The 26,678-nt window shown below is 38.8% G+C and overlaps 2 protein-coding genes across 3 annotated transcripts; both read left to right on the top strand.

The window, feature by feature from the left end:
* The first annotated feature begins 7,421 nt into the window (after positions 1-7,421).
* LOC143877086 (heat stress transcription factor A-1-like) lies at positions 7,422-16,490 on the top strand. Its single transcript, XM_077378844.1, has 2 exons — positions 7,422-7,940; positions 15,027-16,490. The coding sequence occupies exons 1-2, from the start codon at positions 7,707-7,709 to the stop codon at positions 16,218-16,220; spliced, it is 1,428 nt and encodes a 475-aa protein (XP_077234959.1). The 5' UTR covers positions 7,422-7,706; the 3' UTR covers positions 16,221-16,490.
* Positions 16,491-17,947: 1,457 nt separating this feature from the next.
* LOC143877085 (B3 domain-containing protein Os04g0386900-like) lies at positions 17,948-26,371 on the top strand. 2 transcript variants are annotated; one of them, XM_077378843.1, is made up of 5 exons: positions 17,948-18,384; positions 18,483-18,541; positions 20,190-20,277; positions 20,437-20,618; positions 25,834-26,371. In XM_077378843.1, the coding sequence occupies exons 2-5, from the start codon at positions 18,539-18,541 to the stop codon at positions 26,128-26,130; spliced, it is 570 nt and encodes a 189-aa protein (XP_077234958.1). In that variant the 5' UTR covers positions 17,948-18,384; positions 18,483-18,538; the 3' UTR covers positions 26,131-26,371. The 2 variants fall into 2 exon arrangements, with proteins under 2 accessions (XP_077234958.1, XP_077234957.1); XM_077378842.1 differs by lacking the exon at positions 18,483-18,541 and having other exon boundaries at positions 17,952-18,384.
* The last annotated feature ends 307 nt before the right edge of the window (positions 26,372-26,678 follow it).

Below are 26,678 nucleotides of genomic sequence, written 5' to 3'. Positions count from 1 at the left end.
TATCTTTCCATGGATTCCAAAAGCCTAACATTTCATTTGGGCGCACGGCAAAATGGAAAAGTGAAGTAAAATTTCCAAATGAAATCCATTCTGCACCTTTTGACTTTCCTCTTAGATCAAGACAAAAAAAGGAAAGTGAAGAAATGGGAATCCATATTCCATTCCTTCTGCTTCTATATCAAGTGCATAAAAAAGGACCTAATATTGTATGGGTGGAAGAATAACTAAAATAGAGGTACTTTGAGATACATTTGAGTGCTTGGTGAGGACCATGTGGATTAGATTCTTCAAATAATAGATGAATGTCAATGTTACGAGCCTTTGAAAGTGAGGGATAAGATCGAATAATACGGTCATTTTTTGTGCCTTTTTTATGCAGTTTATTTTTCTCATATACAGGCCATGCTCCAAAAATCTTCTTCCGAGGATGATTCCTACCCCTCCAAGATGTTTCACGTAAACTCGGTGGCTCAAATATGTACGATGGTACATAAAACCTCCACAAATCGAAGGGTTAGGATTATCTTACGGTGAAAACTTTTAGGCATGACCTATCTGTCGGAGAATAGCTAATGAGTGGTTTAGATCACTAGTTAGCAGGGCATGCGATGCACATGCCGATGGATGAGAATCACTGAATCTCATCTATAAATGTGTGTTGAATTTAACTATCCATATTAACCACTTGCAGTTTCCATAAATGGATGAGGATTACTGAAAACACAAGAATCATATGCTCTCAACAATTGATTTAGTTGCTTATGAATTGATTATTAAAATTGGGACGATTGATTAGGTAACATGTCTTAGCACACCGTAAACGAGGCTTGTTTTCAAATACAAAAAAATGCTCATTTGATATGTGCTACTTTGGATCAGCGCTGGGGTTAAAGATCAAATCGATCTACAAAAGGTTAATCAACTGGATTTTAGGCTAGATGGATACTAAGGCCCTGTTCATTTTAGATTTCAACCACGGCTGTGAGTCCAAAATCGATTATTGGACTCACTCTTTGTGAGTCCATAACAAATTATTCGAAAATCCAAAATGAACGAGTTACAAAAATGGTGCAACAGGGGCACCATTGTAGCTGGCTTTTGCAAGGGCAGCCTTCAATTTAGCATTCTTTATTAAATATAAAAGAAATCCAGCATGCACTACGCACAAACATGATCCATGCAATGTATGTATGCTTTTATGATTAAATCTTTATTGTATAAATATTCTAGAATTTTTATATGACAAAAATAAGGAGGATAAGAACCGAGAGCTTAAATTCTCAAAAATTATTTTTATGATCCCACATAATATACATTTGTGATCCAGTATCATTGCTTAAGTGGATCCCCACGAGGTTAACTTATATGATCATGGTCACATGCAACATGTAGGCTCCGAACCATCTGTAAGATCAAATCTGAAAAATAATCAACAATTTTAATTTCCTTTATGCGGGCTCATAAAGACGCCTTATTTGACCAAAGGTCACATATCATCCGACTATGGTGGACCAAGTGACGATGGTTTTCTCCCATGATGATTCGTCTCACCATTCGATTAGAGTTTTGTATAATCTCATCGCGTATAGATGGGGCTATCCCAAGTAAGAACATAGGGGCGAATGTATCGCTTGCTATGAGTTTTTATTAGTTGGGGGGAATGATTTGACATGGACCCACTAACATTATGTCAATGAACATTGAACAATGGTAAAAGAGTGTCAGTGCCACCAAGTCTATGTCACATGTGCGGCACAAACCTCCATGTTTCATTCTACCAACCCAACGGCTAGTCGTTTAGAATGATTAGAGGTCGACAGTGACACAATTGTCGTCCTGTGCTCAGCAATGCTACATGCCAAAAACAGTAGCACACGTGTCACATTATAGTCCGTTCCTGTCACGTTCATATTAACTTTAACAAAGCTATGATCTGTGTCACCCATCAGAAAAAAGCTAAGATCTGTGGAGTGATACTAGTAACTACACGAAGCTCTTACCGTGAGACGCAGGTGAGTAGCTTCATCCGGACCCACCCGTAAAAATTCGGTATGATCCTGAACCTTCATCTTGTAGCCCCCACCTTGTAGTTGACTCTTTGTGAATCATGGATAGTTTCTTTAGCTACCCATTTGCAAATTACTAGTTAAATAGTTAGGATCATCTAATAATTATGATTTTTAAGCTATTCCGTCTCCACGAAGGTGCCCCTTAAATGAAGGGTTTTGGATACATATATCATGCAGGTGGGCCACCCTCATGCTTCTCATTGGATTACCTCTCTCTCTCTCATCCAAGTCCAGAGTTTAATGATGGTACATGGGTTGCTTTCTTCATTGTCTCGTGCACTGTTGACGCTGAGGGGCAACCAACTTTAATAATCATATGAGGAATGCTGGACTCACAGGAGCCCTCGCCAAAAAAAAGGGCAGCAGACTCAAAGGGTGATGGTGCCCGAAATCTGATTGCTTGATCTAGTCCGGTATAGCCTGTGACCCTGCATTCACAGAGAACCCAGAGTTGTGGCTCCGGACGGCCACTTCGACACTCAAGTCTGAGCAACATAGAAGAAAGGGATGAAGGGAAGAGACAAGAACAAAAAAGGGTTACCAGCGAGATGTTTGTTCTCTTGTTTGAGTGTGTGGACTCCCTTTTATAGGAGAGGAGACCCATAGTACCCACAACGCTCATCATGCCCTTAATTCTTCCCACGTGTCGCGGATTTGGGGGGCGATTAGAATCGTGGGGGCGTAATCCTAGGAATAACCAAACAGAGATGGTGGGCTGGTGGTCGTGGTAGGAGCATTCGATTTCTCTTTTTGACGTGGGGAGCGAGATTCTTGTAACGGTCAACCATATTTCTTGCTCACTCGCGGGATTTCTTTAGTGGTATCTTTTTTCCTGGTAGGTCGGCACCGATGATGTAGGATGTAGGCCCAGTGTGGTCGTATTCCGAATTTGGAGAGAGACTTAGGGTTGATACCGAATATGCCGATTTTACCCCAACACAGGGGCATTCCCACATTTGATCTACGTCACCAAAAAACATTTATATAGCACTGAAAAATATAAAAGTACATAATAATAAATGAACATTGATGGTGTGGATCCAATGTGTGCACCTTCTGCCTGATTTTTGTATAGGCTCCCTTCAGTTAATCATTCCTCTTGTTTCATTTGTTACACTACAACAATATTTCTTTAGATGGAAACCACAGTTTAACCCTTCAGCATACACTCACTACAACACATTATTCCTTTGGCCGTGTTCGTTTTGGATTTTGAGATCCTCTTATGAGTCCCAAACTGATTATTGGACTCAAATCTTACCTTTAGGCCCTTTTTGTTTTGGATTTTGGGCACCAATTGTGAGTCCAAAACTGATTAAATAGGGCCTAAAGGTAAAATTTGAGTCCAATAATCAGCTTTTTTTTATCAGTTTTCAAAAAAACAAATAGGGCCTAAAGGTAAATTTGACTCCAATAATCACTTTGGAAGGTCCCTTTTTCCTTTAATTTATTCTAATTTAGAAATGACACATTAAGGTCTCTTTAAAAGGCATTAATTATATTTAACTTTAAAGGTCTAATGAGAAAAGTGCCATTAATTATATTTAACTTTAGAAAAATGACTTAGAAATTGCGTCAAAATTTTGAAATTTTCAACCTGTGGCATCGAAAATTAAGTTGATGTGAAAATGGCGTCGTACAAGAAAGACCAAATTACCCATGAGGGCGGGTTTACTTTTTTTCCCTAACTCTTCTATCTCATTTTCACCGAACACCGATGTATTTTTTACATTCCGTCTGTCACTCTCCGCATCGTTTACTAAAATGGTGACCTCATTATTGCCTATTCTAGGGAAACCACCCATCAGAGCTCCACCTCCTTCGAAAAGTCCGGTTTTTCCTCCATGGCGATAAGGAGCTAAAAGATCCACCACTTTTGGATTCCCTCCACTCTTCTATTTTCGATCGGAATAGAAGAATACGAAAAGAATGAAAAATAAAGAGAAGTTGCCAATTGATAACTCGAAATCCAATTATGAAAGATTACTCCATTCCATTCACTATCTAAAAATAAAGATCTATCATATACCTCTATTGTGGATGGAATTTATGGTTTCCATTGGTGCAAATCCAATCGCCTTGATTTGACCATTTCTGCCTTCACCTGCCACCATGAAGAGGAAGAAGAAAAAGAACAGGAAGAAGAAGGACAAAGAAGAATTGATACTACGAAAAAATGTAAAAGAAGATGAAGAAGGGAAAAAAAGGAGGAAGAGTTGAGGCCGTGTCGCAAAAAGTTGGGGTCGTCTCGGGACACAACCCCAAATTTTCCTACGTGACTCTAACTTTCCCTACTCACACCAACATTCCTTACAAGACCCAAACTTTTCTAGACATGAACCAAACTCTTCTATGTTTTCAGAGGTCGATTCTTATATTTTTCTTTCTTCTTCCTCTTTTCCAAGACAGATTCCTCCATTTTCGAGAAATTTGGCTTAGAAAGTACAAGGAGGGGAACATTGATGCCAATTACCAGATATCCAATTTTCACATCTGAAATTTGTCTTTGGATGCTAAATTGGCAACCAAGCACCGTAAAACTGAAGGCGAGTGAAATCTAATGGCTATGATTATCAATAAACTAAGGTAAGACTCAGAGAAGGGCAGTCGGACGGACTAGTAATAAGCTATGGGACTCAAGAACCTAATCGTGGTAGTGGGGCCACGGCATACATTCCTGATCTCCATACTTTTAACTTTCCAATTTCTCGTGGCTTGACTGTTCATCCCGACACAAAAAAGTGGTTACAATGATGCAATCTCGAAGTGGGCCAGCGTATATGGTTCAAATCCGCAGCCAATTTTCCCGTCTCCACCTCCAGGTCACACCTGGCGCCCTTAAAACCCTCCCATATACAAAAAATTTCCACAACACCACTGATTCCAAAGATCTAGGAACATTCTTTCCAATATTTTTATGAAGTGACCAGAATGCCCTTCTCCGAGATCTTACGCTAGTCACACTCATAACCATTAAAAGCATACTTAATTACAGACTAAGTAGCAAAATAAAGAGACGCCACACGAAGTGGCCTAGCCTTTGACATAGAGGGAAATGATAAGTTATATGTCCGCCCCGCAGGGAAGAAAGGGATTTGCTAGCGTCCACCGCATGAGGAATTTTGCTGAATGAGAGATCAGCCACCTCATGAATAATGACAAAATCTGTTGAAAAGTGAGCCTATGTGACTGCCCTCTCATCCCACAGATGTTCCGCAAAATGCCCTTTGGGATGGACTAGCAAATCCCAGGAAGGAAAGGGGCAAATATATCATTCCCCATGTGAAACGTGAAAAGCCTAATGTGGGCCCATCCGACACAACATTTGCTTGCACATTCTTTTAACATTGACAAGCCTATCTTTTACCTTGATCATATGTTATCATATATAATATATAAGCTTGTCACACACCCCTTCAATCTATAAAAAAAAGGGGGGGGAGGCGAAGAAATTCATAAAAAATATAAATTATAGGAAATTATATTCCATGAAATTAACTCGTGCAAACTTCGAAATCTTGTTCTTTCTCACATAAACTCAAAGTTATAATTGTAATTACCATCGAGCAATTATATTATTAATCACTAGGATTAAAAATCAGAGTAAATATAGCATGTTCTTTATAAAAGCACGCACATGTGATATCTATTTTTGAGAAATGTCACCATATGTTGATACCCTCGCAAAATAACCACCAAAGCCACCATTCTTGAACAATGGTTTGAAGTTCCCCATCAGACTTTGTAAAGTTACAGTTGGTGGTCTCATAAGTAATGTTCGATAATTTGTAATCTCTTATATCTCACGGCTCAGACTAAGAAGCAACATCGTTTCTATGTTAACAATTTATACTCTCTTATTTCTAATAGCTAATTTAAAAGCCTAGTGATATAAAATATAAGAGAGTCGTATTTTAGGAAATGTTGTTCAAAGTATATAATATGAAAATTAATGTTGTTCAAAGTATATACTTTATGTAGATAAATATAAAATATTATTCAGCGTCTTCAATGGCATCCGTTGTCGTGGTCGTACGCTCCGGTAGGATTAGACTTCTGTGTGGCAGTGGTAGTAGGATGTCGTCCGGTTTTCTTCTTGTAGACAGACGAGTCTAAAGGACAAAGATGGTTTGAACATATCCAACGTAGGCCTTTGGGTGCTCGAGTGAGAAGAGACGGGTCGTGCCAAATTGATGAAGTAAAAAGAGGTAAGGGCAGACCAAAAACAACTTGGGTAGAAACATTGAGGAAATACTTGATAGCTAGGAAAATAACAGAGAACATGATATTGGATAGGATAGAATGGAAGAAAATGATCCACATAGAAGAACCCAACTAGAACCAGGATTAGAGCCGGATAGATTCCTTTTACCTTCTTCATGAATTTTTTTCTAAATGATGCATTTAGCCGACGCCAACTAGTTTGGGACAAAGGCTTTGTTGAGTTGAGTTGAGACAAACGAGTCTAAAAACTAGTGCACCAGAAACACATGCAGGGTAAGGACAAAGGAAGCGCCATATGATTAGGGATAAGAGAGTTGGGTGGATAATTTCTACATGACTATTGATATTCGATACATATAAAATGCGACCAATAGCCATATTAATTATTAGAGAGTCAGGCTGTATTTAAGTTTAGAAAGAGGTCACATGTGCATAAATAATTATATACTATTGTCAAAAATAAATTGCAAAAGGCATAAGAAGTGATAAAATTTGATTTTTTTTTATCTCTGGTAATTTTCATTATTAGTAAAATGTGCTTAAATAAGCACTTAAGATAAACATATAAAGAGATAAATATAAAATTTAACCAAGGTCATCCTTATCCAACCCAACTACCTGATAAAGTTAGATAGTATAACCTCACCCCCTAATGATCCAACAACGGTCAGACCTTAGCATATAGATTCTAATATATCTTAACAAGAGGGAAATAAATAGTAGAAGGTTATTTTAATAAATTAGGGAGATCACAAGGGCATATTTAATTATTTACGCACACACAGGCCCCATCACGAGTGTGGGGACACCTGCCTCTTCGTATTATCGAGGGGTTGACCATTTGCTAACAAAATTCCAAAACTACCCCAACTATCCGCCTCTTATAACTAAATGGACTCAATTATCCGTGAAGTACATATGCACTTTTGTTCAATGGGCCACATCAAAAAATCTCACCTTGCGGACCCCACTGGATTGTTGGTTCCGATCAAAATACACGTGTTCCGTTTAAGCGGTGTGGATTGGGTCTATTTGGACTGTCCCCGTGGCATATCCGTAATTCGTTTAAACCCCAGGCCGCTTTCAGTTGATTTTCTTATACAAAAGATCCCAACGGCGTCCTCTCTTTTTTACAGTTTCTGAGCGCCGGATCCGCCCCCCTCTTCCCCTCTCTATATTTTCTGGCTCGTGCAAAATCCCGTGTCCGTACGACCTTTTTATATATTCTAGGGTTTTTCCTTGATTTTGCTTCAAAGCCTATTCCTATTTTACACTTCTTTATCAGATTCAAACCCTCTCTAAACCCTAATTCCTTCGTATCAATCTCGAATCCTTTTTTTTTTCCCCTTTCTTCTTCTTTTTCCATCCTTGGTCGGATTGATGTTGGTAGTTTGATCTGAGAGCGAGCGAAAAATGGATGGATTTAAGGGCAATTCGGCAGCGAACTTGAATGCGAACGCTCCCCCGCCCTTCTTAAGCAAGACTTATGACATGGTGGATGATCCGGCTACTGATTCGATCGTTTCTTGGAGCCCTAGCAACAACAGCTTTGTTGTATGGGACCTGCCGGGATTCGGGAGGGACCTTCTTCCTAAGTATTTCAAACACAACAATTTCTCCAGCTTCGTCAGGCAGTTGAATACATATGTGAGTGCTTTTTTATTCCCCAATTTGAATCTCTTCCTTTCTTTCCCCCACCTTTTATTTTCTAATGGGAATCTAATTAACTTGTTTGGTTCGTTAGGCATTAGTATTGATCAAATTGGTGACCTGAATTTTGTTTTTATGATGAAGAGTAAATAATGGAAATGATTTTTTTTTAGGTTACTGTCAAGAAACGCCAAGGATGACTTATGTACTTTGTTTTCTGATAGATTTTAGTTAATTTTTGATCGAAGAAGATTAGACAAGTAAACATAGAATAATGGAATTCATGGAACCCTAGAAATGGAAGAATGCTTGAAACTGACATGAAAAAAAAATAAAAATTAACCCTTTTGCAGTAGTATTGTTGTTATCTTGCTCAAAGAAAAAAGACAAAAAAGAAAATAGAGAAGACAAATGGGTATATGATTTGGTTAAGCATCAAAGACAATAGAGGAGGAGAGCCACGGATAAAAGGCTAAGGGGCCGTTTGGATACTCGGATGTTAGAATCCGCAATTTCTTCAAAATTGTAGCTAAGAGACAAGAGAAGAAGCGGACCAGCTGTCATTTTTTACTTCTCGCCCTTCTTTCCGTCAACAAGAGAGTAGCAGATCCTCCATATTTCCAGGTTTTAGGAATCTTAGGATGCAGGAGAGATTTCTAAAACCTGAATTTCTCACTTAAAATCCAAGAAATGCTGTCACGATAGCATACATCAGCTTGATCATGAACCCCGTTTACACCGTTTTCAAACTAAAAATCTGGATTCTAAAATCCGCGTATCCAAACGGCCCCTAAAAGAAATGATTTTTACTAGGCAAATGGTTGTGGGGATCATGCAATGCAGGGGAGGGATTAAGGAAGCAAATAATTAGGAAGAAATATGGGTGGAATTTGGAAAATAGATTTGGTATCTAAGAAGGGTGGGATCACATGTATGGTGATCTATGTGATGTTTAAATAATTAAATGGTTTGGAAAATAGACTCTGTATCTAAGGAGGTGGGATCGTGTGACGGTCTGTTTAATGTAAATGGTAAGTTTGGTTTGGGGATTATGTATGGAGTGTAGAAAGTTGTATTTAATGTCTCCTTTAGAATATATGGTCTGTGAGGTTTTTGATAGAGTAGGAAAAAGGACTGTTTGGAAAACCTAGGCTTAGGCATAATTTGAAAGAATACGAGATTGACTCCCTAAAGGTGGTTGTTGTTGATTTTAGGAAGTGTTTAGGGTGGAATTCTAGGATTTGGAAGTGGTGCCCTGAAAATGTTATCTTGGTTTAAGTCTTTTTATAGGTTCCTGGTAGGGGCCTTACTGATGGGCCCCATCACGTAAGGGGCCCTTGTTAGCCCTCCTTCTGTAAGGAGCGCAATCATGGATTTTAGGCACCAAGCGGGGGCCCTATTAGCCCTATTAGTAAGTGAACAAGTAAAGCCCACTATCATGCCCTTATTAGTATATCATACTAGCACGCGTAGGAATAGGGCTCTTCTGCTGAGCGAAGCAACAAACCTAGTCTATCTTAAGTCTTTTCATAGATTGTCTTTTGTTAGACTGCAAGACTTCATAAAATTCTCAGGTCTGACCTTCTTAGTCATCAAAGAAGACAAATTCAAAATAGATGAATTATTTGTGGTACTGTAGGAATCGATGGACCGCTTCTTCTTCATTGTTCCTTTGCTTCTGAGTTGTAACATTTTATCTTTGTATGCTTAAAAAGCATATTTGGAGACATATCATTTGGTGGGGTGGGCCTTAGAAAGATTTTTTTTACTTTCAGTATGTGAATTTAAGACCACTTTTGGAGGTGCTGCTACATAGCTATATACAAGCAGGTGACATTGATAGATTAGTTCTAACTTAATTAGATAAAGTATTGGTAATCTAGGTATACTGGTTATGGGGTGTCATAAGAGACAATTTGGGGGAGGTAGGATGGACCCTTTTTGGAGGTTGTTCTACATAGCCATATCCACAAGCAGGTGACATGGATAGATCATCTCTAACTTAATTAGATCAAGTACTGGTAATCTTGGTCTACTAGTTTTTAAATTTTCTATTTTATTTGGGGGGGGGGGGGGTGGTTCGTAAGAGACAATTTTGGTTCGGGTGCATGGAAGTTTATCTGTGTCCAGAGTAAGTCTCTTGCTAGATTTAGAGTGGGAATGGGGCGATGGGGTACGTTTTCAGGCAGATCTTTGGGTTGGGGAGTCATGTCTGTGCCATGCTTTCCCGAACCTATACCGTCTAGCGACAGATAGTGAGTCCAGGGTTAGTGATTATTTAGTGAGAGGTGAGGAAATTGGGAAGGTCTTTTGGGGTAATTAGGCTTAGAAGAAACCTTAAAGATGAGGAAATAGTTAGCCTTTCATCCTTACTTGGTCTCCTAAACTCTTGTTATTGTTATGAGTTTTACCGTACAGTATGGAGTATGGACTCCCAATCCCTAAGGTGGTTTTCGGTTAAATCTTTTTTCTACAGGTTGAATGATGTATGCAGGGAAGCCTCAAGCAGGGCAAGAATATGGAAAACCATTACCCCTCCAAGGGTAGTGGCTTTCGCGTGGACTGTTGTTCATAGAAGCATAAACACCTGTGATCGCATCAAGAAAAGAAAGTTCCAATTAACTACTTGGTGTGTACTTTGCCGTAAGGAGGAGGAATCTTTGGATCACTTATTATTGCACTGTCCCTTTTCGTATAGCCTTTGGATGGATGCTATCAAACCTTTTGGTGTGTCGTAGGCATTTCAAAAGAATGTTAAGAAGGTCTTACTTAATTGGGTAGGCGGACCCTTCGACAACACGTGGCAGTCTTTGTGGAAGTTAGTTCCTTATGTTCTGATTTGGAACATTTGGAAAGAGAGAAATAATAGGATATTTGAAGAAAAGGAGAAGAGGTGGTGCCAAATTGCTCTTGATGTCAAGCTTGCCCTAATAGCTTGGGCAAGAGAAAATTTTGGTTTTATCTATATTGTAGGGGAGATTCTTAGAAACTGGCATGCTGTTCTATGTGAAAAAAAAGAGAAGAGAAAATCTCTCCTAAGTGGAATCCTCCCTCGGTGGGTGGGATCAAGTTGAATTTTGATGGAAGCTCTATCGGCAACCTAGGTCGAGCCGGGATTGGTGCCTTGGTGGTTTGATTCGTGACTCTAACGGTGTAGTATTGATGTCATTCTCGAGCCTGGCCTGCTTTTGTGATGCAAATGAACCCTAAGCCAGGGCATTGCTGTTTGGTCTATAAGATGGTACATGAAGCACAATTTGGGCTCCCTTATCATCGAAGGAGATTCGTTGAATGCATTGGCTTAGGCGTCTAAAAAGAGTAGGAGACCTTGGAAGCTTGAAAATACCATTGCGGAGATACAAGACCTGGTGCGATTACTTTGTCCCCAACTTTGTCCCCAAATTCAAAACATGAGAAGATCTGCCAATGAGAAGGCTGATTGCTTGGCAAAGGATGGTGTGGAATTGGCAAGAGTTGATGTCATTCAACGCCTCCCTCAAGAAGGTGTCGGATAGCCTTCTTGGCTGCGTTATCGAGGCCTTTTGATTGCTTGGTCCATCTTTTAGATTGCGGGAACTGTATGTTAGGTCTATTTTCCCATATTGCCTGGAGCAGGCCCTTGCATGGCTTGTATCTTACTTTTGGGGACAGTTTGTCCCCTTGGTTGTATCTTTTTTGTTTTCTTGGAATGAAAATCATTACCTTTCAAAAAAGAATTTAGAATTCAAGTGAAGTGGAGGCACATGCATTATGATAAGAAATAAGACTACTTTCTTCTAATTTCTGATTCCCCCCAAATGATGAGCAGCTATGGTACAAATATGTTCCCACAGAATTGAACACGACGATTAGAAGTAAAATAAGTATGAATACCTGCATTGTTAGTACTAGGGAGGAAACAAATAAACTCAAGGGCTATATTTAAACCAAAACAGAAGATATGATCTCTTATTAATTTAACCCAACTCCTAACTCTTAAACACCACTTTCCTTGCAATAAGTCAGACTATTATAGCAAATACATGGACTGAAAGTCCGGAAAATTGAATCCCTTCAGAAAAGTTAAATGGAAATTCATCATCAATTCCTGTAATTCAAAACAATAGGGATTTTAAAATTAACAAGCAAGCCCCCCGGGAGGTGTGTAAGGGGCATTGGGGCCCACTTTAGATGCATCAATAACAAACATCATGAATTAGATAATAAAGAGAATCAGTTTTCCTTGGCGACATGCAGATCCATTTGAAGAAATTTTGGATTCGCATGATCAACTTGAAGTGCCTTCTCTCCATTTCCATTGTGAACTAATTTGAAGACACACACTTAGGTTAGAAAGGGGTTGGCTGGATGAGCCCCTAATAGACACAAATGTTCTTATCCCTTGTAGATTTCCTTGCCTGTTTGTTATGCTTATCTAAATGCTCTTGTAATTATTATTTTTTATTACTGCTCTTTTTTCAATATCACCTAGTTAAAAGATAAATGCTTTAGGTCAGTAGCTTTCAATTAGTGAGACTCTGCATGTTGCTAGTGCGACTCAACAAGATGCTATGATATTGAAAGACAGTGTAAAGATTTAATTAATTATATTTATCAGAAAACGGAAGTAAAATGATATAAGCTGGAAGTGAAGGTTCTAAAGTGTCAATGATGTACATGGTGGGGGCCATCTTTGAGTGCTTCCATTATTGTCATGGGCTGCTATGGTGTAGAGAAGACTTTAGAGTTTAGATGAAGTGTTCATGTATGTTCAGTTGAATATGTTTAGTTTGATGGTAATGGTAATGTTAGGTTGGGTTTCTTGGCTTTGGTATTGACATTATCGTGGGCCCTATGTCCTGTAGAAGGGACTTAGCTTTTCATTTCAATGTGATGTTGAAATTTATACTTGTATGGTGTTTGTATTTTGTACCGAACATGTGGAAAGTTATGCTTGTAACTTGCTTTATTCCTTGAAGCTGAAAAGGCCAATTAATTCGTTATTTAATGGAATTTTGGTTTATTTTAGTTCTACTATCATTTTATGTGAATTTTTATGGGAGCATGCAGCATGTGCATTGTATAATGTACACTGTCATGTCTCACATTAAACATTGCCGTTTAGATATTTAATGAAGGTTTAGTTGTTGCAGCCTATGTGGCAATCATCTCTGACAAATGGAATTCTTCCCGGTAATATCATGCTATTTATTAATAAAAAATCCATTGTTACTTTGGTTGAAAAGTTGGTTGATACCATGATCTTTGTTAGCCAAAGCATGTTTGATGCATTTTTCAGAAGTTTCATCCCATTCGAAGGAAAAAAAAAATCAACTAAAAGAGGTCCTCTTTTTTCTGCTCCCCCTTGGAGGTTCTGGTCTTTTTTCGACGAGATTGAGGATTTAATAGCCGGTTCTTCAATGGTGTTTCATCATGTCAGGAGATCTGCAAATTCCAAAGCAGATTCTCTTACGAGGTCGGGGGTTCATAGGAATGTATTGGAGTGGTTTGATTTTCTCCCTCCGTGAGGTTTTTATTTTGTTGTTGTTGTTTTTCCTTCTTGTGTTCTTGTACTCTCTTGAGGCCCTTCTCGGTCCTCTTTTCTCTTAATATATTGCTATTTCAAAAAAAAATAAAAAATCAACCAAAAGTATTCAATATTTATTACATTGCAATGTGACCTGCTGGTCACGGGTTTGAGTCACGGAAACAGCCTCTCTGCAAAGCAGGGGTAAGGCTGCGTACATCTAGCCCTCTCCAGACCCCGCAATGACGGGAGCCTCGTGCACTGGACTGCCCTTTTTATTACATTTCAATGTCTTCCTAGTCCTACAATGACATAGGCGAAGGTGACCACATCCTTTTATACTAATGAAGCATGCATACCGTTGTTAATGCCCTCACTTCAATTTTAGATTTTTTGGCCATCGATGAGGAATTGACTTCGATATGTCTCTTGTCGACTGATGGTGTAGTAGCCTAAAGAATGATCTTTAATTGGGGGCCCTTTTTGAAACATCAAGGATGATGTCACAGTAAAAAGATACCGTTTCTCTCATACTAGATCTTCCATAGCACAGCAAGATAAAGATACTCTACAGGCATTTACGGTCTGCTGGATATTCTGTTGGCTAGATGTTACTTTTTTCCCTGTCAGATTCTTGATTTTTCTCTCTTAGTTGGATACATACGCTCAAGATTGTGACTTGTCATTGGTTTGATTGATAGATCATTTCATTAAGAGAAACTAGTGAACGAGATGGTCTGTGACTTGTCAATGTTCATTTATTGTTTGGATAATCCAGTATCTCTTGGTTTGAGTTTTCAGATTTTCCATGTACTTACTGCAATGTTTTGATCCCATCTTTAAGTAGCTTTTTGTGCTCACAGCTATTTTTTAGAATGAGTTTTTCTGTGCTTTAAAAGGCTTCCTTCAAGGAAATTGGCTCACTCACAAAGCTCAATTCTCCTACTGAAACTGGCGCAAGTGAACACTGATTGATGACGAAATTTTTATCAATCGTTCTCAGATGACACTAAGTTGGGGATTAAAGTCACTAAACAAACTAAACATAGTGATACAAATCTAGTGCATGTTGAGTTTGGTTTTCCACCCTCTTTAACTGGAAGGGTCACATTTGGCTCCACTTGGTAGAAACTTTGTGTTGCATTTGTTTTGTTTCTAAATCCTTTGAACATCAACCAATTATTACGTGACTCTCTTTCCGTGAACATATTTTTGGACTTTACACACAAATCAAGTTCTTGCCTTCGTATTTCCTTTTTAAATTAATTCAATTATTTTTGTCTCTCTGGCTCTATCAGTCAGACTGGTTGTATTGAATTCTGTTGCCAGTTTATCTTGTCGCTATTTATGTCAAGTAGGCAATTGCTCTTATTAAGGACAATAACAGCTCCCTATTTTTGACAATGAGTTGCCTCCCCATTACTGGGCTCCCTTCATCTTCAGGGATGTCCCTATTGCTAATAAAGCCTATTTAAAAAACTAGAACTATAGAGCCTACTTGGTCACACTGATTCTATTGTTCGTTATTTTTTTTTTGAGAAGCATCATTTTTAAATATTTTTGTCTTCTTTGAGCAGGGTTTCCGTAAGGTTGATCCAGATCGCTGGGAATTTGCAAATGAGGGCTTTCTAAGAGGCCAAAAACATTTATTGATGACTATTAATAGGAGAAAACCTAGTCATGTACATAACCAGCCACAACATCCCCAACCACAAAATCCGTCAGTCGTGGCATGTGTTGAAGTGGGGAAATTTGGTCTTGAGGAAGAAATTGAGTGCCTGAAAAGGGATAAGAATGTGCTCATGCAGGAACTTGTTAGGCTAAGGCAGCAGCAACAGGCTACGGATCACCAGGTGCAGACATTAGGTCAGCACCTTCAGGGGATGGAACAAAGGCAACAACAAATGATGTCCTTTCTGGCAAAAGCCATGCAGAGTCCTGGGTTTTTGGCGCAGCTGGTGCACCAAAACGACACCAACAGACGCATTGCCGGAGTCAATAAAAAACGAAGGCTCCCCAAACAGGAAGATGCCTCGGAGAGTGAACGTCCTGATGGGCAGATTGTTAAATATCAGCCCCTAATGAATGAAGCCGCGAAAGCCATGCACCTTCAAATTCTGAAGGTGGACCCATCTCCCCAACTAGAACCCTCAAATAACTCTGATAGTTTTCCAAGTCGGATCTCAGGAGTAACACTAGCAGAGGTTACGCCAACTTCAGGGCCTTCATATTTACCTGTGACGTCAGGATTTCAGAGTCTTCTCCCATCGGCTGCTATATCTGAGATTCAATCATCTGACATGGTTACAGCAGAGCAATTACCAGATATAAGTGTGCTTCCTGGAGTGCAAGAGGCCATCGACCCATCCCCTACAGACATGTTTATTCCTGAATTCCCTCAAATACAAGGAATGGTGTCAGAAGGCAATGTTGTTGATATTCCAAGTGAGAGCTTTCTGGTGCCTGAGCCGGGGAGTGGGTTCGTTGATCCTTTGTCTGTGGGAGTGGAAGAGGCAATGTCTATAGATTCTGACAAATATTCGAGTGATGCTAATATAGATACCTGGTTTGATGGTGCTTTGTTGGAAGAGTTGAGTCAGTTTCTTTTGGCAAGCCCAATCTCTGGTGATACAGATGAGGTGAGTACACAGGAAGCTAATGCAAATGGAACAATGATGCCTTCTGGAAAGGAGAATGGATGGGACAAAGCTCGGAACGTTGACCATCTCACTGAACAGATGGGGCTTCTTACATCGGAAACTAAAGGGTGACAAACGTATCCATGTATATTCTCTGTTTTGATAATCTAAAATACTCTACTATAATTTGTTCTCTCCTCCTAGCTGGGTGGCGAGCCGTGTATAGGAATCTTGTGCTGCCCATCTTTTACTTACATGTGGAGTTCCACATTTCAACCTAAATTATTTCCAGATGGGCGAATGGTGAAGGCAAACACCACACCCTTGCGTGAAGTGTTTGAATGGCCATTCTTGGTTGTTCTTTTGTCTGGGAGGACAGAGTTATATAGATAAATTTGGTCACATCATCCTTTGTTCTAACGTCTCATTTGCTTTAGGGAAGCACAGCTTTGATGGCTTTCTTCAGTTCTGACCAGTGATTTTTTATTTTCGCGTTCTTTTTAGAAATCGGATATAGAATTACCATTGGTTAAATACTTGGTCAAGAACTAGTACTTCAGGGAACGAGTTGAAACTTTTTATGCAGAATAGTGGATTTCACCTTGTTTATTTATTGGTTTGTGGTTTGAACTTATAGAACTGAATCGTTAGGGTAGAGTTTTCTTTTGGTTGCCAGTTTTGTTCGCATTGTTACTGTTTTTAGTTATACTGGGAAGATCATTCAAATCATCTTCAGATTTCTAAACACATAGGAGGTTGAAAGTCGTGATTCCAAGTTGTAAAGTGAAAAGAATATATAAATTTAGAAATAAAAAGTAGAGAAAAGTGTTCCTGCGCAGCTGCGCGGAGCTCCTGCTTATAAGTGGCTTATAAAGCCTCCCATTGGTCACTTTTTGTGGACCCGCAAAGGTGGACCCGCTAAACGAACCAATGGATGGCTTTTTAAGCCACTTAAGCGCAGGGAAGGACCACTTTCCTCTACAAAGTAACATTTAAAGTAAGCTTCGCACCCCATCTTCTATATTGGTTTCTATGTTGCCAAGCACATCTTAGTAGGGAAGATCGGCCAGCAATGGTGATGGATGGGAAAAGTTACACATAAATAAAACATAAAAGGTTGAAAGCTACCAAAGCAGGGAGGGGACAATAATCGGATTTGCCTGGAATTACTTGGGGGAATAGTAGAGTGTTTGGTTGCGCGGCATAGACTTAGAGTAGGGGAATAAGTAGGGTGTGCCATCACCAATATAGAGAGGAGAGAGGGAAGCCTAGCCAAGATTGACTCTTCACTTCACTCAGAAAACATCATTTTCAAGATTTTTCAAGCAAAATTTTACTTTTTCCTTTTTTTGGAGAAATTGGTTTGAAAAGCTTTATTCTGTTTGGTTGCCAGAATTTTTTTGGTTCTTGGGACTTTTGTGGAATTTCCGTAGGAAACCCACGTTTGGTTGCTGGGTCCAAAATAATCCCATGAACCAAAATAACCCTCCACAAAACCCTACGTTGGAAAAAAACAAAAAAAAAAACTCCAGGAACCAAAATTAAGCTTGCAGAAGAATTTTTTTTTTTCTTCCCAACAGTTCAAGCAACCAAACAGTCCGGTTAACCAAACATAGGATTTTTATTTTACCGGAATACTTCCAGGGAGTTTTTTTTTCCACCAATCTCCCAGGGAGTTTTTTGTTCCACAGAAATCCGAAGAACAAAAAAAATTCCTGCAACCGGTGGACAAGAATTACACCTCAACACATATGCAATAATTACTTAGGAACATGCTAAGAGTCTCTTGGTGGTCCAATCCAATATTGGCAACCAGGGCACCGCCGGGCATGTTATCTCAAGCACGCATGATACGTTGATTCAATGCTTATTATGTATTCGAGGGAAGGCTAGCCAAGATTGACGCTTCACTTTGTTCAAAGATTTAACTCTTCAAAGATTTAACAATAATGGCCTAAAATCTGTAAAACTTTGACTCTTCGCTTCACTCTGAGAGTACTTGGGAGTTCCATTCAATTGGTAAGCCCAAACGTAAAATCGTGTCGTACCGCGAAAATCATCTCAATTGGCTGATCCTACCTCTTTGACTCTTCGCTTCACTCTGAGAGTACTTGGGAGTTCCATTCAATTGGTAAGCCCAAACGTAAAATCGTGTCGTACCGCGAAAATCATCTCAATTGGCTGATCCTACCTCTTCAATCAATAGAGATATCCACATGGTGGAGTTTATCTATAAAGTAGAGGGTTAGTCCAATAGAGTTCCCTGTCTTCCAACCGTCTGAACGGTAACTCAATGGTAAGCTCCTAGTTTTTCACACCCATTCTTGAATCTTCTCTTGTTTTTTGCTTCTGGGTCTCTGTCTTTTTTCATTTTTTCAGCTTTAATTTGTTCAGGTGAAGCTCCAACTAATCTTTAATTGTTCTTCTCTTCGTTTGCGCTGTCTGATTATATGGTAATTTCTCTTGTTTTGCATGCTGGTAAATAGTTTTCCCTCCCCTCATGTTAGCTTTTGTTGTCTATGACGGTTTGGGAATGATCGATTTCTCCCCTATTTGGAATCCATGTTCTATAATTTTTGTAAGGATTATTTTTTTACAAATTTGTGTTTGTGTATGTTTCATTCCAAGTCGTTCGTATCAAATTAAACAAGACCGGAATTGCTTTTTTATAGTTTTTTACAAATGCCCTCCAATGGCTCTTTCTCTGTTCTTTTACCATTTTTACTTTATTTCTGACCTTTTTACTGTTTTGTAGTAGTTTGAAGGGTATTTTTGTGTCTTTTTTCTCCCTAAACAAATATGGTCTCTAAAAACTCATCAAATCCTCCATTTCTTTCACTTCATCCCTATTCATCTATTGTTATTACCCTTTTGCATTTCTTCTACTTTCAAAGGCATTTCTTCTACCGCCAAAGGGTGTTTTTCAACTTCAAAAGGATTCTAATACTGATTCTCGGAGGCTTGGATGTCGAGGAGTGTTTGCCTTTGTTCAAAACGGTATATTCGAAGTGATTTGCCATACTATACACACTACATTTTAGGTTTTATTTTTGTTCTTTTGGATTTCTTTTAGTGGTATTTGTAGTACTTTTAGTTATCACTTAGTATTTGTATACATAAATTTTCTTAGTTGCACTGATGTATTGTGTTAAAGTATAAAAGATTAAATAATGCCTTCTCCAACAGCTTAAGCTTTTTGAGTAACTGGTAGTTTCACATGGTATCAAAGCAAATGCCTGGGTTCAAACCTCCTTGATAGCAAAATCCACATGCAAATTCCAAAGCAAAAAGTGGGGTCACATGTGCCACGTGTAGGCCAACCCAAAGAAAGAGGGGCCACACGTGAGGGGGAGTGTTAAAGTATAAAAGATTAAATAATGCCTTCTCCAACAGCTTAAGCTTTTGGAGTAACTGGTAGTTTCACATATTGCAATAAATTTGACTTTTCAAGTAATAAAATATATCTTTTTTTAAATTTGGTTGATATAATGGTTTCTTATAATTTTTGTAATAATTTAATATTTGTTTATTTCTTTTAAAAAAATCTCCTCTTTTCGAAACAAAACACTGAAACATCTCAATGCATCAACCAAACCAAAATACCGAATGAGACAGTATTGACAACTATGCTCCACAAAGTTCAAATTTTTATGCTAGAAATTGGCATGAAATTTATGCTTTAGTGGTAATAAGGTGAACAAATTGAATAGGTTCAGAGGAAGTGTTGTAAGTGTAACTAGAGTAAGCCACGTTATTAAATGATGTGCCAAAAAGGTCTAAACCTATTGAATTCAATGAGATTTAAAGTGAATGGAGTTGATGCTTTGGAGCGCCCTCCAGAAATTCCTCCAATAACCTTTCATGTAACATGTCTTTTTCGTTGGAGATGGTGTCTCCCATATCAATTTAATCAGAAGCTAACATTATATGAAACCTTCTGGTTCTTTCCCTTTATTTTGTACCAGTACGACAGTGTGTATTAAGGAAATGTTATTTTATTTGACATGCATCTTAATTCTGGAAAAGGTTGTCAGTTGTGACATTAACCATTGCAGTGCATTTCTTCATTATCACCTGATACTTTTGATGCATATTTTGCAGACAGATCCTTTGGTTAGGGATCCCAATGTTCAGGATGAACATTATGAAATTCCATTGAAAGAAAATAACAACTATTGTGCATATATCGGTGAGTTCCTTAGAGATTCAATTTGCTCCACTGTTAATCTGCCTTAGTTATTAGTGTTGACTTATTGGACTACCAACACCATTTTAGTAGAATTCTCAATTACTCAATACTAGAATTTTCTATTGCCCACTTACATTTTTCTTGGGAAATGATGCACAGATCGATTTGTATCATCCAGCATTAGCAGCCGTGGGGAGGCTAAAGACGAACCTTATGTGCGCAGCACAATTTCAATGGGTTCTATCACATCTGCAGAGCAAGATGAAATCTTGCCACTTACAGGAAAACCGTACTTTGTATCTATTCTTCCAAGCGCATCTGTCAAATCTCCATATCAGATGGTAATCAGTCCTTAATGCACATTGGGCACCTAGTAATTTCTCAATTATTTGCATTTTTTCAAAACCAGTCATGTAATAGTTGCTAACAATTTATCATTAAAAAAATTGCTAACACTTCTTCTCTACTTGATGTTACTAGAGAGATCTTGCCATTTCTTCATGCTTTTGTATGCAAATCTGTTTCTACATGTTCTCTATTTCCTTCATATGATTGACGATTTTAGTAACATGAACAACTGTTTTTGGTATTTTGTGTGCCCCATAAATTTGGCAGAGCACCATATACAATATAAATTCTTATTGGCTGATTGCCAATGCATTTTCTGACCTGACAGATCCCTCCCCCATTATCCCTAATGAATTTTATGATCCCTAATAAATTTAATGACCCGGCAGATCCCTCATGCACATCCCTACTGTTCTACATTTGAGTGGAATTGTCACATCTGGGTTGCTTGCTCATCATTCCCCATTTGAACCATGAAAATTTTGTAGTACATGATTCATGCTTTTTATTACAAAAACATCACTTGGGCAGTTGTTACCATCTATAATTGCTTATTCCATTCTTGCTGGCTTCTGTTTCCTTTGATTAATCCGGTACTTCCATCGTTTCAGAAGCAGACAGTCTTGCTTAAAATCCGTCCTTGCCCAAAAGTCCCACCTTGTTTGGAGACTTGCCTTTGTTTTTTCCGGTGGCCTCTCTTGGTAATGACAACTGAACAGAGGGAGATTATAGGTGATATTTCAGGTTATCCAAAACACAATGGATGCATCATCTCTCTGCAACTACTAACAATTGTCTATACTTGTGTCACTTGAATGAGTTTGATATTTTAGGCATCATAAATACTTACACACACATATATGCATGTATGTATGGATGTATGTGTAACTCATTAAAGAAGCAAGACCGATGGAAGAAAACACTCTGTTTCTTTTCTTATTTTCGAATGAATAACCTGATACACAGCATCTGGATTTATAGAAAATCAGAACTACAATGACTTAACAACTTCCTACAAAGACTCAACAGAAAGTAGATAATAACACAAATGAAGGAAACAGAATTGACAAAGTAATACTCCTAAGTCTGCTCAACAGATTTGACAATCTGTAACAGATTTATTCTTGCTTTCCTACAATTAAGCAATGATATATTGCAATGATATCTTAACACCCCTTCTCATTGCTTAATTCTTCCGCATTCTTCATTCCGAGACTTGCCTTAAATCCTTTGAGCTGTTCTGAGCCTAATGCTTTGGTGAAGATGTCAGCAACTCCATCCTTTGTTGTATATCAAATCAATTTCTTTGTTAAGAATCTTCTCAAGAACAAAATGATAGTGAATTTTGATATGCTTCGTACGAGCGTGAAATGTGGGATTGGATGCTAACATTATAGAACTGATACTGTCACTTTTGATGGGAACTTTGTAGTTAATCTTCTCTCCCAAATTTGTAAGTAACTTAGTCAACCAAACACTTTCACAAGTGGCTAGCATAGCAGCTCTATATTCAGCTTCTGTGGAAGAGAGTGCCACAGTCGGTTGCTTCTTACTTGCCCACAAAACACTTCTAGATCCAAGATTGTAACAGAATCCTGAGATTGACCGACGAGTGGATGGATCGCTTGCCCAATCAGCATCACAATATCCTGATAGTTTGATTGGTATCCCGTGCTTGTAAAAAACTCCTTCATTGATTGTTCCTTTCAAATACCTTAGAATTCGCTTCACCGCATCCATGTGTGGCTTCCTTGGATCTTGCATGAATTGACTTACAATTCCTACTGGATAGGCCGGATCTGGGCGAGATATTGTTAAATAGATGAGGCTGCCAACAATCTCTCGATATAGACGTGGATCATCAAGGAGGATTCCTTCTTCTTTTGATAGCTTGTGATTCACTTCCAATGGAGTTACTACTGGTTTTGAATCCAAGAGTCCGTATTTCACAAGTAGATCTAAAACTAACTTCTTCTGGATAATTACTATGCCTTGATTGTTTCTTAGAACTTCAATTCCAAGGAAGAATTTAAGTTCTCCCAAATCTGTCATTTCGAACTTCTGGGAAAGAGCTTTGTTAGTATTTTCAACATCATCAGAGTTGCTACCCATGATTATAAGGTCATCAACATATATTGCACAGATAGTTGTTGCTTCAAAAGAGTGTTTAACAAATATGCATGAATCAGCATCAGAGGAAACAAACTCATGTTAATTGAAAAATTCTCTGACCTTATCATACCAAGCTCTGGGAGCGTGTTTTAGTCCATACAATGCCTTTTTGAGCTTGTAAACGTAGCTTGGCTTTCTAGGATCTTCGAATCCCTCAACTTGATCCATGTACACCTCTTTGTCAATTTCGCCATTCAAGAACGCATTTTCACGTCCATTTGGTGAAGTTTCCATCCTTTTGCTGCGGCAATGGAAATGACAACACGAATGCTTGAGATCTTTGCTACGGGACTGAATGTCTCATCATAGTCTTCACCAAAAGTCTGAGAGAATCCCCTGGCCACTAATCGAGCTTTGTAACATTCGACTTCACCATTTAACTTACTTTTAATTTTGTAAATCCATTTGCAACTGATGGTTTTCTTTCCTTCCGGGAGTGGTACAAGTTCCCATGTAGCGTTTTTCACCAATGCTTTCATTTCTTCTTCCATGGCACTTCTCCATCTTGGATCAATTTCTGCTTCTTCAAAACTTTTCGGTTCATGAGAGTTTATGGCCTGCATCATGTACACATAGTGTATATTTGTAACATAATAATCTGCAAGTCGTTTAGTGGGATACCGTTGACGTTCAGGATACCGATGTGTTCCATTTGCAGATTCTGATGGAGTAATAGAATTTGGTGAAGCGGCCATATTCCCATTTGATGGAGACTTGGGAGGAGACATTGGAACCTCAACTTCAGCTTCTTCATCTCCTTCATGATGTGGTGTGAATGGAATTGCTTTTTCCTTATCTTCTCGAGGCCGTGGATACCATTTAGAATTCTCATCAAATTCAACATCTCGACTTTCATAAATGCGTCTTTCAATTGGATTAAAGCAGTGATATGCTTTTCTTTCGGAAGAATTTCCGAGAAAAATGCATTTTATAGCCTTTCTATCAAGTTTATCTTGATTTCCATCAGTACGTTTTACATAGGCTATACTTCCGAACACACGTAAGTGTGTTATATCTGGCTTCTTCTGATAAAGAATTTGATATGGTACCTTCATTCCAGCTCTTAACGGCATCCTGTTGATCAAGTAGACTGCAGTATTCATGGCTTCTGTCCAATAACACTTAGGCATGTGTTTCCCATTTAACATAGCACGTGCAGCTTCAACTATATGGCGATTCTTTCTCTCGGCAATGCCGTTTTGCTGAGGAGTCCTATGCATGTTAGCTGCCTTTTAATGCCATGCTCCTTTACAAAATCACAGAATTCGTGTGATATGAATTCTCCCCCATTGTCGGTTCGCAAATTCTTTATTTTCCTGCTGAACTCATTTTCCACAAGAACTTTAAATGCTTTAAAACAATTATACACTCCAGATTTAGCATGGAGAAAATAAATCCAAGTGTACCGGGAGTATTCATCAATGAAGGTGACATAGTATCTATGGTGGTTGAGAGATTCCGCTGTGAATGACTTCAAGAGGATAGCAGGCTGATGTCTCAGAAGATTTGAAAGGATGTCGTGAAGCCTTTGCGAATGCACATGCATCACAGACATGTTTTCCATTGTAGTTGATGCCGGGAATGCCGGTTGCTAGTTTCTTTATGGATATGTCTTTCACACGTTGGAGATTGCAATGTCCTAGTCTTTTGTGCCGTAGGACAGCAACATTAAGACTGTAATCCATTCTAGAAGAGGGCAATTCCATAGTTAATGCAAACAGCCGACCAACCTTCTTACCTGTAGCCACCAAATTTCCATTTTCTTTTCTTAGAATTTCACATCCATTTCCATTGAAATGAACATCATAACCTTGATCCACAAGCTGTCCTACAGACATAAGATTTTTACACAATTTTGGAACATGCAAAACATTAGATAAATGTTTGATACCTCTATTTGACTTGTGCGGGATGATATCACCTTGCCCTTTAATCTCTAGATTCGTATTATCTCCGGTAATGACTCCAGATGCATTTGTGACTGGTTGTTTGGAGATGAATATGTCTTCCCTTGGAGTCATATGGTTTGAACATGCTGACTCAATAAACCACTGATTGATGCCAGTGTTTACTTGATGCATAGCACATAACGCCTCTTCATACTGGCTTTCGTCTGGTTTTCTTCCATTGTTCCACCATCAACATGCTCCTCCACAACATTGCAGTTGCTTTCCTTATACCAACAGTCCTTAGATAGATGCCCTATCTTTCCACAACTGTAACAGACAGGTCCTCTAGGACTGCTGGTTTCGCCTTTGTTGAATGATTGATATTGTTGTCGGTTTTGTGACCGACCTGTTCCACGATAGGTTCTTCTACCACGAGATCTTCTTGAAGCATCAGAGAACAATGCTTCGTTCATTCTATCGTTCGCTTCATTTCTTGATTCCAATTTTCGCCTTTCGAGCAATGCCTCTTCCTGAAGAAAAGAAACAGAGTGTTTTCTTCGATCTGTCTTGCTTCTTTAATTAGTTACATGGTATCAGAGCCAAAGGTCTCGAGTTCACGTGTTTGCCAAGTGGGCCACATGTGCGGGGGAGTGTTAAAGTATAAAAGATAAATAACGCCTTTCTCCAACAGCTTAAGCTTTTGGAGAAGTTGGTAAGTTAACAGTATGTGTGTATGTGCTTGTATGTGTGTATGTATTTCCTCGTCGTATATTCTTTGGGTATATTTCTGTAAGTTTTCTACTTACTACAAGTGTTTCCCCGATTTTGAGGTTCTACTCTGCAAGTCATGCATACTTCTGGTAAAAAAAATCCCCTTCTGATGTTTATCATGCATTCCTATTTTTCTCTGCCACTACTAACAACTGTCTATGCTAGTGTCACTTGAAACTGTCTATGCTAGTGTCACTTGAACGAGTTTGATATCTTGACCACTTAATCTGCAATTTGGGTGCTGCCTTTGATTTTTAGCGCCCGAACTTTGTCTTCAATCTGACCATGATGCTTTTTACTTGTTATCAATTGATTCAAATGACCCATAAGGTAAACTCAGGATGTCTTCTTTTTTTCCCCTCGCCTTTTCTGAAAGGTGGTTCCAAACAGAATGTCTCGGCTGCTTCCATCAGCGTTGGTTCCCACAGTTCTTTACTGCAGAAACAAGAAATGGGAGGTGCTTTACTATGGCGATAGACCCTTTAAACGATTCACTCCCAGTTGGCGAAAATTTGCTACTGACAATAAGTTGAAGGTGGGAGATGCTTGTGTTTTTGAGCTCATAGGCAGTAAGAAACTGGAGTTCAGAGTGCAGATTCTGGACGGGAAGTTCCCACCTGCTGTTGTTAGTTCAGAGGGACAGAGTGCAGCTGATCCGATTATAATTGAATAGAGATCTGTTGTTAAAAATTGCACTTCTCAGATGGGTTTTGAATTTCTTTGTACAGTTCATCTGAGCTGAAGTGAATGTAGCCCATTGCTTAGCAGGCAAGTAGGAGGGGTGACCCTTGTTTCTTTTGTTGAAAAGCCCGGGCCCGCGCAAGTCTGGGTCACTATGATTATCTGGCCCATCCAAATTGGCCTTTAGTTTTTGCCCTTTTCTTTTATGGTAAATGATATTTGCTATTAGAATTCGTAATGCATGTTATGCATGTGTTTGTGTGGAGATTGTGATGGTGTGGTAAGGGTGCCATCTTCAAAACATGAGTTGTAAAATGGTGGGCCCTCGATACACTCCTTCATATTCTAGGCCATATCAAGGGTGTTTTTGTGAGGGAGAGGAGAGTGATTTGAGTGGGCACGATTTATATGAGGGTCAGTGGCTAAAAATCAGGTAAAAAGGCGATCCTATTTTGGGTATAGTTTATAGTTTCCTGATTTTTAGCCACTTCACTTCCTTTTCTCACCACTTCTAGACACCGATTTATCAATTTATAATAA

The sequence above is a fragment of the Tasmannia lanceolata genome, unplaced genomic scaffold (genome assembly GCF_043159265.1).
Source record: "Tasmannia lanceolata isolate RefF3 unplaced genomic scaffold, GAP_Taslan_0.1 ptg000005l, whole genome shotgun sequence".
Lineage (NCBI taxonomy): Eukaryota > Viridiplantae > Streptophyta > Magnoliopsida > Canellales > Winteraceae > Tasmannia > Tasmannia lanceolata.
This window is presented reverse-complemented; position numbering and strand designations above follow the sequence as displayed.